The following is a 12,761-nucleotide window of genomic DNA, read 5'->3' as shown; positions in this document are numbered from 1 at the left end:
GACCCTTAATAAAGCAAAATGGAAGACCACGATTCGTGTAGTCAACCGCAATTATTTGAGAAATGGTTTTGAGGATGATGAATAAAAAAGGATTGCATTAGCTGTCATAGATACGAAAGATATAGATTTCAAGTCTTAAAAATAATGCATCTTGCAACATATTATCTCAACTCACGTATTCATATTCATGTATCCACCCGTTATAGCATTCATTAAGATTCAAATTTTGTATTACGGAAGGAAACAGAATTCGATGCCATTATTGATACTTGCACTTCCTTCATCAGTTAGAAAATGATCATATCAGAACAAAAGGGATATCGAAAGGGATATCGTGTTCTTTTGTTTCATAGTGTTAGTGGCCATGACCTTTTTTTTTTTTTGACAAATTAGTGGCCATGACCATTATTATGGGGGGAAATCAATTTTGAGCGAAAACAGGAAAAAGCAGAGATATCTGGCGTCACGTAAGTTATTCGGAAAGGAGAAAAACCTTCAAGGCAAAAGTTATGTTATCTCCACAATAACAATTATCATTGAAAGTTAATTATTGAAAAAAATGAAAATAGGGAAAATACATAAATAATGTAAAGTAATATAAAATAAGAGAAAGTTGTAAAATAATTGGGTGGAAATGGGTTGGGTGGCCCAACCTGGCCCGGTCTAATTGGCCTGCCCCTAAAAAACTAGGGTTAGGGTTTGGGCCAGGCCAAGATAGGACCGGCCCGGCCCTTATAGGGCTAGGGCTAGCACTCAAGGGAATGGGGCAGGGATAGAACCAGGGCTGGCCCGGCCCGTTGCTAGCCCTTTAAAATAAGGACAGTTGACAAAATAATTGCCATTCATTTTTTTACTTTGAAAGCAACACCTCCTATTTGTGTTTTGGGCCATTAGATAATTTTTAAATTGAGAAACCCCGTTGTCTAGGCATCTTACATAACAAGTATATGCAGTTGTTTCCGTTATAACAGCTGTTTTAAAACTATGCCTTATTTGTCCATATTTCGTCCAATAAAACGAGTGTTTTTGTAATCCATGCCCTCGATAGACACATTCCCACCGTTATAACGGCCATTTTTACACCATGCCTTAATGCACACACCTCACTGAAACTCTGCACCCTAACCCCTAGACCCTAATTTCACGTTACTCACACACGCTCTTGCCTTTGAGCCATTAAACCCTATCCCTTATGTTTTGTCGATGGACTGAATTCTTTATTGCTTAAACCTACTTTATACAATGTTGTGTGCCAAATAAAATTAGTGATGGCATGCAAGTGGTCTAAGTCTAACAAGATAAAAGCCCCATGTATTTGATTAATGCCAAAAAAACCATCCTAAATAGCCTTTTTTTTTTTTTTTTTTCTCTCTTTTTTTTTATGGTGTATTTTTTTCTTTTTTTTTCTTTCTTTTTGATGGTGCCCTCCCATGGAGCTTTCTCTTACTTTTTTTTCTGAAATATCACTGGCGTACGAGCAGTGTTTCAAAAATTGCCTGAGTGGGAGGGGAACAGGAAGGATGGTGATTTTGGGTTGAAATACACAACAATCGTTCAAGTCTCCCGATTTTTTGTTTCTTCTTTGTTTTTTGATAGTTCTGACTTGGTCTCGAAGAGCATTGAAGTTGGTGGAATCAGAACCATACTCTACCCAATTGAAGGCTGGTTCTGATTTTCAAAACTTGTATGAGAGCTAAGATTGTTGCTAGGCATATTTGATTTCTTTTCTCTTTATGGCATGTAGGATAACTCCAACCAATGCCATTGAAATTAAAATTTTTTTTTTTGACAAATGTTATCACAATTTTATTGTTGATAGAGAGGTTATAATGCCATTTAAATTATTACAAACCAAACCTTGTTTGGCATAGTCATGCAAGAACGATACCGATGGATGATCCTTTCAATATTTTATTTTTTTTTTTGTCTTTTATAGATTAGTCGAAAAAGAGTCTCCATGGTAAAAATAGAATTAAAGACGTTATGTTGTGGCATCCAACATCCTTACCATTATGCTTTGTGTCTTTCCTCACTTCAACACTCTCCATTTACTAATGGTCATTTTTTAAAAAAAGACCTATGTGATATTTTGCCAGGGAATACAAAGTTTTTTTTTTTATATAATGATAATAATCACCCCTTTTTATTTTGGCAAAAAGATCACCTACAGATGATCTTATTACATTCCATAAATATTTCAAAAAAAAGCAGCACAATAATAAAATAAAAACTCAACCACTTGATGCCATTAATTCAACCTAATACTATGCTTGAAAATATAAAATAAAAGAGCAAAAAAGTAAAAAAGAAGATGCTGGAGATTACCTCGACCGGGCTTATTACACCCCACACCGAGTCACCACATCCAGTGGTATTGGATCAGCGGTCTAGCTTCAATCTCAAACCAGTAAAGCTAATTTCGGCCAAACTAAATAACCACCCTTAAATCTTTACAAAACCTTAACTCCGAAATAATTAGGCTCAAACTTTAATTTTCCTAATCTTTAAATCTTTAGGTCAAGAGAGAGAGAAAATGAGATGTAGGGTTGGGGCGTACCCCCTATGGGTCTTAGGAGAGAGAGAGAGGGAGAGAGAGAAAGCCTGTGAGGAGAGAAAGGGGCAGGCCCCTAGGGAGGAGAGAGAAAGTTTATGGGAGGGGGAGGTTATGGGAGAGAGAGAAATGTGTGGAGATGGAGGGAGAACACCCCTATTTATAGTGAAATTTAGGTCTAGAGTTTCCCATAGTTTACATCTTTCTTGAGATTGAATATAGACCATTGATCAAGGTGACTTGTGGGGTGAGAGATTTGAGTCATTCATTCCATAGGTGTGTCATCAGCATTATGGAAGGTGCATGAACCATTATCCCCATTTTCTTAAACTATTTGCTATCAATATATTTAAATAAAATAAATCCATTAAAGATATCATACATCCCATAAAATTGTATTATCTATCTCATATATTCCATAAGAATATATAAAGAAATATCAAGATAATATTTACTATATTAAATAGATAAGATACGGTCAATATTTACTATATTACAAATTAACCATATGTCATAAGATACACTTTCCATATTTAAATAACTTGAACATAAGGCTATCAAAACGAATCCAAAGGGGTGGGGACGTGCCACCCCTACGTGGCACATGTGGGCCCCACCCACATGCCATACGTTGGGCCTATGTGCATTATCCCATAGAATTCTATAAAAAAATAATTTAATATATATTTGAATTTTTTATAACTTTGTCAAATCAATAAATGTATTTTTATAAGTCAAAAAATCATAAATAAAATATTGAGAGATTCATAAAAATTTAAATAATAAAACTAAAATCATTTAAATAATAAAATGAACACAATTAAAGTAATATGATAGGAAAATGACCCATATGGTTTTAGGAATTTAATATATAATTATGGGGTACTCCACCTTCAACTATGGACTACAGACCACACTTATTTTATAGAACCGACCCAGTGTTTCACAGTCCAAGTAGGGGCTCACTAGCGGGTCATCAAAGTCTGACCAATGAGTCAAGGGGTTGCAATCTCAATTTGTAGATTACAGGTCCTCCACTAGAGACGAGTCAAGGTCACCACGACCTGATGCGACCATAACTCTATGGTGCATAGGGGTATCTCTCGCACATGCATACGCTTCATCCAAATGGTAGATAACTTGCTTTCTCGAATGATCTATCGATATACATGCCGTGTAATGGATCATGGATGAGGTTTTGGCCTCCGTCTCTGTAGGCTTACCATCACACACAAGGGTCACACAGTCCCTCGGCTTACTCATCTAGGCATAAGCTCCGACCTCATCAAGGGTTAACCCAAAACCCTTATCCGTTTATTCTTTATGCTCAAGTACCTTGGGTTTTCCAACCGACTAGCCTAAATCGTCAAGCACAGTATGGTATCAGCAAACATCATTTGCTTAATATGGTCCTTGAGGGACCACACTCCTACTAAATTTATATTCTACTATAATAAATGATTTTCATTACACACTCATAAAGCCTTTAAAGGCCACATAAACCCAACAATTTTCTTTCTCACTTTTGTTTCTTAGAATAGTCGAGTAGCAAATCGAACACCAGGCAAACACCAAAAAGATGGCATCATGGTTATGGCATTTGATTTGAACTATGTGGTACTTTGGTTTGGGCTTAAAGGACCAAACCAAGCAGTAAACCCAAGGAAAACACAGTGATCCATAGGACCACATGGAATAATCCTCATATGTATTAACCTCGTCCAACATTTAGCTGGATGGTGATGGATTCAATTCAGTTATGCATCCCAACGGTCTCCCCATCACTGTACAACCTATTGATCAAATGGTGATGCGGTTGTGCTTTAAATGATCACAGTATATTTTTCCTAAACTTCACAATGTCCTCATCCAACACAAAAAGACAGCGTTAAGTGCATCTCAAAGTCCAAAGAGAAGTGTCAACAAAGACCTAGTTATTGGGAATTTTATTCACCTTCACTAAATCAACCATTTCACTTATACTAAACCCATAACCATTACTTACCAAAAAAAAAAAAACATAACCATTTCTATGCTAAAATGAATTGATCCAACATAGACTTTAGGGGATCAAGGGTATATCTACCAACATTATTTCTTGGACTAGAGCAAAAATGCCACTTGCTCTACTTAAATGACAATGTTGATGAGATCTTCAAGTTGCTCTCTAGCATCAACATATTGTCAAGATAGACGAGAGAATTCAACAATCTTGCAAATTCTTTAGAGACAAGAATATTGATTGATCTATCTTTTGATTGCCAACACAAGTAATAAATTTTCCACTTGTTCTTCGTGCATCATGCATGCTCAATTTATACATGTGCTAACATTGTATCGACAAATGATAATGAAAAAGGGAACATATACTGCTACACACAACACATGTCACACCAAACAGGCCATTGCCGACAAAACAACGGCTGATCCGGCATGTAATATACTGTTTGAAAACTACACGAATCAAACTACATCCCTCACTTAGGTCAAGGACTCAACTCCCACGGTATCATGGTTGTCGAAGGGCATTTTAAGTAATTAGCAGGATGTTGGAGTATTTGTCCATTGTCAGATAGGGTTAGGGTAGTGGAAATATGGCTGATGATTGAAGACGGTAAAATAATTTAATTTTTCTCAATTTGCGCGAGTTCGTTTGCCTATTGTTTGGACCGTTGTTTTACAGTGTACCTACGTAGCCCGCCAAGCTTCCAGGTACACCGCAATAAACCCTAACCCTAACCCTAACCCTAAACCCGCGAACCCTAATCCATTATTTCATGATACAACAACCCTAATAGTCTGATTACTTTGCACTTACAGTTCATTGGTATCATGTTTTCAATAGGAATGCATTGTTTGATCGTAAAACTGAGTGCTCCTACCAATTTTCATGGGCTCTGCGTTTTTTTGTTGGTTTGTGAGAGCTACGGAGTTTAGAGTGAGACTGAGCTTGGATTAAAGGAGAGTTGGTGCTTTGCTTCTCATATCTGTTTCCTTTACCTTTTTTGGTTTTGCTTTCTTTTGTTTTCTGTTCTGTGTGCTTTTTGCTTGTTGGAAGGCTTTGGACGTGGCTTTTAATGGCCCTGGTATCATTGGGAAGTTGTGAAGGGTTGGTTTATGATCTTGGATAATGGAAATATTGGTATTGGGTCTTTAAAATATGATATTGCAAAGTTGGACTGGATGGAAAATTGATATCATAAAACTGGATTTGGTTGTTGGAGGTTTTGAGTCTTTTAAGAAGATTGGTATTGTAATATATTGTAAATTTTGGATGCATCATTAGAGGGTTTTTGTTCTCTAAATATTAATGAACGTATAGAGAACTTTGTAAAAAATGACGTAATAAATGATGCCAGACACGTATTTAGATGAATACATCTCTGCAGAAGTATCAAAGATGACCACAATGCATACTTTTTTTCCGTAACTTTTTGTGCCTGCTTCTCAACATTGACTTTCCCTATAGTCAGTGGTCAAGGAAATTGTATTTTGCAAGGAAAGAAGTCTAGAGGGTTCATGAAAGGAAGCTATTGTTCATTATTCTATTTGTCGAATGTGGATGGGTGTTTTTGAAGTGTGTTTTCCTAAGGCATGCTTTTGATGGTTTCTGTTTTTGAAGGTTGCGATGGCGGGGAAATCTGGCAGAGGGAAAAACAAAGGAAAAGGGCCTAATTCAACACAAATTAATTCTACAAGAGATGCAAATGCTACTGATTCTCATGTGAATTCGAATGAGGCATCTGATGTTAAGGCTGGCAATGAAGAAAGCTGCCCTGTGGTGGAGAATGCTTCTTCTGCTGATGAGGCAGTCGATTCAAAGGCGCAAGAAACAAATGTTAATGCAGCAGCATTAAGCAATGGACCCAAGCAAGCTGATAGTACTCACCTTCTACCTCCTTCTCTTTCTTGTTTGTGTGTCTGTATGCTTTGCTGTGACAATTTGTGATATGGATACATATGGGTGTTTCTAGTTTTGCCTTTTTTTTAATTGTACTTCTATATTGTGCTTCTATTGGATTTATTTTCCAAGTAGATTGGCACGACTTTCCTGTTGTTTCCCCTGTTGCTTCTGTACTGAATGTTTGTTCGCCCTTCCCTTAACAATGATTTATTTGTAACATAAATTTGAATGCCCCATTAATAATTCCATATTGAAACATGAAGCAGCTATAGGCTCACTGTAAAGTGTTAACTACAGTTGCTACTTGGTCACTCATATGGTTGCTACCGATTTTCTGCCTGATTGTTAAACAATCAACATTCTTCAAAATGAATTCGGATCTTTACTCAAGATATTGAATAAGTTGGCTGTCTGATAATTAACAAATGAAATACCATGCACACACACATACACACACATACTGAATTTTTCCATCCATTGTTGAACCAATGGGAAATCTAGATAGTTGTTGAATTGATCATGCCTCAGTCTTGAAAAATACCAGTTGAAAAGACAGGTGCAACTAGTAGCCAGCCAGATCCCTTGTTACGACTTTTTGATTTCTCCAGAAAGACTTAGAACATGACAATAGTCAATTAAACAATAAAAAATAGTGTGATTAATATAGCTCTTATTTGTTTCTTGAACTATTGAATATTCACAAAATAATCAACAAATTCAATCAATTAATTTTGATATTTATTTAGAGGCCTTTTGATATTTCTTCACAGAATGTGGAGTTATCATCAACCTGAGCACAAATGTTCCTGAACTACACCAAATTTAATCATGCATAGAGTGTGTTGGAAGTTCATTTTTTCCATCTGCCATCTGAGTGTAGGTTACTTATTATTCATGAATTATGTAGATTTGCAGGCTCTTAAATTTCAGGTTTGCCCAATGACTAGGGGTAAGTAGTTCAAATATTGGTATTGTGCAAGTGAAGAATGTCAAATACTGATACTCCAATTCATTGCCCCTTACTGAATTAATTTCACTTAATCCAATTTTCCTCCAAAATATGAGTTACTCTGGGAAAAGGTTATTCTTTACCCAACTAATGTGACAACTTGACGTAATAAACATGAGAGACAATGCTGTCAAATAGTTTGACTTCTGAGCATAACCTTTCCAGTAGCTCAAGCATTAGCTACTGTCATTTGTTGTTAAGGAATACTCTCTCTCTCTTTCTCTCCCTATCTCTCTCTATCTCTCTCTATGCTGTGGTTATGTAGGTGCATTATGTATGTGTGCACACACACACGTTTTCAGGTAGGTAGGTGTTTCAGAATTCGTTCTATGCAGCAAAGATGGAATATTTGTTCTTTTAAGGAATCAAAATTCAATACTCTTGTCACTCCAGTAGGCTGTTATTTATCCTGTTCCTAGTATAAAACGATCTTTTTTATATTTATTCCCGTGTTCACTGCTGATATAGTTGTTCTCTAATTATCTCCCATTATAGGCGACATTCATCTATATCCTGTCTCTGTGAAAACACAGTCTGGGGAAAAGCTAGAACTTCAGGTGAGTTGATGGTTTTAATTGTTTGACGATGCACCTTCTGTTTAACAATCTTCTTTGAACAAGTGTGGAATGGGTTACAAATGTGGAATTGGTTGGTATGGGGAGAATAATTTTTTTTTGTTATCAACTCAGTTATACAAATTACATTGCATGAAAGGTTATAAATTGCATTTGAATTTAGTCATTAAAAAAAAACTTGCATTTGATTTCGATGTTTATTTGTCTGGTGAAAAGACTGGATCTCAAGAATTCCCTGGGTTTATTTCCTTGTGGGGGTCTTAAAGTTTGACCTCTATTGAGAAAATAGTTGTACTTTTTAATTAAAAAAGAACTAAAAATTGTATAAATTAGAAAACATAATATTGGGAAAATATCAGAATGTCTTGCCAAAATAGTTTTAAAAAAATTACACTTTATATGTATTTATTTTATATACTGATGCATATTTGAATATATGCATGTTATACTTGTGCATATGTTAATGTGTGTATTTATGAGCATGCCCGTGTTTATGGTACATTTTTATGTATCTTTACGTACATGGATGTGTAAACATCAATAAGCAGAGATTTGTAATATGTAAAGCTCTCCTTCATTATAATCTCTCATACTTTTTGCTGTCCTTCATATCTCTCTCTATTGTTTTTCAATTGGCTTTAATTTGCTTTATGGCATTTGCTGTTATTTGGCTTGTTGCCTTTTCTTTTCTTGTATTGTCTTCCTTCTGTACATGTCACTCAAGATTGAACTTTTATGTTGTTATTAGTTAGTTAACTTAAAAAAGATTTATTTATTTATTGATGTTGTTGCGTGTTTGTATGCTGTCACTTTATATGGGAACTAGGACTTTTACTGCCATGCTAGCTTGATTTGTCTTCCATATTCCCTTTATTTCTGAAATTATTAACCTGGCATCAGTCATTTGTTTGACACTGGAAAAAGTGGATAGACTTACTAAAGCATTTTGGTTTTGTTTTGTGGATATAGTTGAATCCTGGAGATTCTGTGATGGATTTGAGACAATTTCTACTTGATGCACCGGAAACCTGTTTCTTTACATGCTATGATTTGATAATGCATGCGAAGGATGGATCAATTCATCATTTAGAGGACTATAATGAAATTTCTGAGGTTGTTGATATTACTACAGGTGGTTGCTCCTTAGAGATGGTTGCTGGTGAGTTGTTCTTCCTTTTCTGTTTTTTGGAAGTAACGAGAATATGAGACCATAAAACAGAAATAATGTTATGTTCAAGTTCCTCCTTATGAAATAATATAACCCGTCCTATTTATGGCTTGGGGTTTTTTACAAATGTAAGAGCATCAGATATATTTTGGTTTTGGAAATCAGCATGTTTTTTCCTTTTTGGGTGAATTCTGTTACTCTTAAAAACTCAAGCCTTGTTCCAGTAACTTTAACTTAATGGAAATGTCTCTACGCAGCTTTATATGATGACAGATCCATAAGGTCTCATGTCCGTCGTGCCAGAGAGTTGCTTTGTCTGTCCTCACTTCATTCGTCATTATCAACAGCCCTTGCTTTGCAGCATGAAGCAAAGCAGCAGACTGCTTCAGGTATTGTATCTACCACCACTTTCTTCCTTTTGTTCTAGGCTGATTCGAAATTGAAAAGAAAGTTACTTATTGATTTATCATGCTTGGAAACATAAATATCAACAGAAATACCTCTTTAAATTCCTTGTTCTGCTCTGTTTTTTATTTATTTATTATATCATGCAAACTGTTTTGGTTTACTAGTCATCTAAGTGGGCACTGTTTTTGGCTCGGGAAATGGATATTACTCTGGGAACCATGGGTTTTCTCAAGGATAACATGCTGTCTTGATTGATCAACATGCTGTCATGGTTGTGATTTTCTTTTAGATGACATCAATAATTTGCCTGTTGTAATTTGGCTGCATAGCAGATGTTTCAAATGGTGATCTCTGAGAAGAGCAAAATGGTCTTTACTTTATTGTTAACCATGCATTGCTATATATATATATATATATATATATATATATAAGTTTATATAAGTGCGAGGCTCTAAACAATGAAATTAGAGCACACCTCAAAAATTTCGCTAGAAGAGGTTGTTTTGACGCTCGAAAATCCTCAAATTGATCATCTCGACCTCAAGATGCAGGTACATGAGACAAAAATGGATTTCAAGTTTTGGAAATAGTGTATCTTGTAATGCATTTTTGGGCCGTCAATTTTCAAGATTTTCAAGTTTTCATAGATTTGCTTGATCTACACTATTTTTGAAGCTTTACATTTTATAATTAGAGATGAAAATAAGTTTTAAGGCTATCACAATGATTTCTAGTATTGAAACCACATTTGTCGGCACTATTTGAAGGTGTGCTTTGCTTTGATTGTTTAGAGCCTCAGCCCTATACAAACCGCACCCTATATACATACACACACACACATGTATATATTTATATATATATATATATATATATATATTCACACACACACGCACACACATATATATTATTTATTTTTTTATGTTGTAGGTTTCGTGTGTTTATATAATCAGAATTTTGGGGGTGCTTTTACTGAGATTTGGAGAGCATGGTCATGGCAGCTGCTTTCTGTGCTTAGTTGTCAGCGAGTTTATTCTCACTTGCATCATTTTTTTCTCTTCTTATCTGTCATATTTTCATCTGGGTTGTGAGCTTGGTTTGTGAGCGCTTAGATGGGCAATTCTGTCGGTTAATTTTATAATGATGATGCAGAGAAAGTTGAAGTGCCAGAGCTTGAAGGTTTAGGTTTTATGGAAGATATTACTGGTTCACTTGGTAATTTGATCCCAGCATCTTCCCAGGAGATCGAATGTGTCGAGAGCATTGTTTTTTCTTCATTCAATCCTGCTCCAGGCCATAGGAGGTAGAAACTTTGTCAGAGTCTTACCATTCATGTACTCCAATTTCATTTTCATTCTGACTGTTGATGTTTATCATTCTGTCATTCTAAAGTTTGGTTAGCATTCCTCAAAATTTTTTTCGGTTAGCAGTCATCTCTATGCACATAGGCTCATCTTGAGTAGCTCCAGTGTTCCTCTCTTATTGTATTTCAATTTCTTACTTTCACGACATATGATGGTTTCATAGTTCTACCAAACAGAAATTTTGAGAGTAATTATGGAATTAGAAGATAAACCATTGATATGATTTAAGTAAAATTGTCCTGAAAAATGGGGTAACTCCACATTATCTGCTCGAAATATCCATAGAGGATAGCTTCTGTCCCTAACATGGCAATTTTTACACGATGAATGGAGAGGAGGTTTTCATTGTTTGGTTAGATATGTTAAGTAGCTAAAGTTCTTGGACGTCTGCTTATTGTGTTGATTCGGTCCTCTGAAATTTTATTTTTCTTGCATGAGGATCTTGTAGAACTTTGGATACTTATAAGTGAAGTTTGATTTGTTCGAAGGTAAAGCTAGAAAAATGGCACCTTTTTGAGACTGCTGGGGGAGGCTTTCTTTTGGAAATGGACATGGGTCAAAATTCATTTTTTTATTATTAGCATTGTTTTAAAATGTGGCCACATTGTTGCATATGCGGCCGGATAATGCGCTATGTGCCACGAAGCGCATCGCATAGGGGCACATATGTGCTTTGGTGGAATGCACCTGCATATGCACTGCATCCGACCGCCGCATATGCCGCAGCATAGCGCATAGTGCATATGCACCACATAGCTCATGGGTGAAAATAGTGCCCATGAGCATGGGTACTTTGGTCATTGCCCTCCCCCTCCCCCAAACACAAAAAACAGCCACATTCGTGGTTGTTTTTGGATCAAACGAAGAGAAAAAAAATTAGGCAGAAATTATTTTTGCAAAAAATTGTCGATTTGCTTACGTTGTTGGTTGGGTTGTCAATAGGGATTATCTTGGGCGTTGTTTTGAAGAAGTTTGAGCATATATTCGTCAAAATATCAAGGGTGTCAGGGGCTGAGTTTGCAATTGCGATTATGGTTTTCGGATGTTTATGATTTATGATAATATGACGTCTTCTAGTGTCTTCTATAAATTTACTTTCAAGTTTCTAGTTCCTACTTTCTAATGCCTTCTAACAAGGAATTTAGAGTCTCCGCGCAACTAACATTATTGGAGTGAATGAATAAACTAAACCTACTATCACATAAATCACCTCCATGTTTTTTTTATCCATTAACCTATTTTTTGAGATTTTTTGGATCTTTTGATGTGCTTGCATTTGGACCGCATCGAGTTGCATCCCCACATTGGCACCTTGACTGCATTAGGACCGTATCCCGCATTTTAAAACACTGATTATTAGTATTACTATTTTTTTTTTTGTGGGGGGGGGAGTTATCCGAAGGTTTGTGAGGTTTGATAAACAATTAGAAAGGTGTTTGAGAGGGAGTTTAGACAAGGGACTCACCCAAAGGTTCTCAACATCCAACAACTGACTAGAAATGGAAATAGCGGGACAGGGAGACTTCAAAAGCTCGGTTTTGATACTCGATGAATGGTGGAAGAAGAGGAACGTGTAGAAGTGTGTAAAAGGTGGATGACTTTAGCTTGATGGTAACATACTGCCTTGAATGTAAGAGGGGCGTTTCCTTAATTGATGAGTGTCAGCCTGCAAATTTATCAGGAACTATGGTGTAGTTGTGGTCTTGTTACTGAGATCAAAGCTGGAAGTCTAAGCAAAAGTTCATTAGATTCTTTTGGGACTGGGGGCATGGGTGGGCTGCCTGT

General features: G+C 36.1%; 1 protein-coding gene across 5 annotated transcripts in view; it reads left to right on the top strand.

Annotated features, from left to right (window-relative positions):
• The first annotated feature begins 5,111 nt into the window (after positions 1–5,111).
• Positions 5,112–12,761, top strand: part of NOXY38 (tetratricopeptide repeat (TPR)-containing protein) — a 31,287-nt gene continuing 23,637 nt past the window's right edge. For 3 of the 5 annotated variants that reach the window (XM_020670656.2, XM_011627150.3, XM_088862946.1), the window contains exons 1-6: positions 5,112–5,263; positions 6,174–6,432; positions 7,960–8,021; positions 9,009–9,198; positions 9,465–9,596; positions 10,765–10,915. In XM_020670656.2, the coding sequence (XP_020526315.1) occupies positions 6,180–6,432; positions 7,960–8,021; positions 9,009–9,198; positions 9,465–9,596; positions 10,765–10,915 (788 nt within the window). In that variant the 5' untranslated portion in view covers positions 5,112–5,263; positions 6,174–6,179. Of the gene's footprint in view, positions 5,264–5,363; positions 5,521–6,055; positions 6,433–7,959; positions 8,022–9,008; positions 9,199–9,464; positions 9,597–10,764; positions 10,916–12,761 lie in introns of those variants that run through there. The other 2 variants (XM_020670655.2, XM_020670654.2) reach the window with 2 other exon arrangements.

The sequence above is a fragment of the Amborella trichopoda genome, chromosome 3 (genome assembly GCF_054954075.1).
Source record: "Amborella trichopoda isolate Santa Cruz 75 chromosome 3, AtrichopodaSantaCruz75HAP2 v2.0, whole genome shotgun sequence".
Taxonomy (NCBI): Eukaryota; Viridiplantae; Streptophyta; class Magnoliopsida; order Amborellales; family Amborellaceae; genus Amborella; species Amborella trichopoda.
The sequence above is the reverse complement of the archived record's forward strand: the minus strand, read 5'-3'. Positions and strand labels throughout refer to the sequence as shown.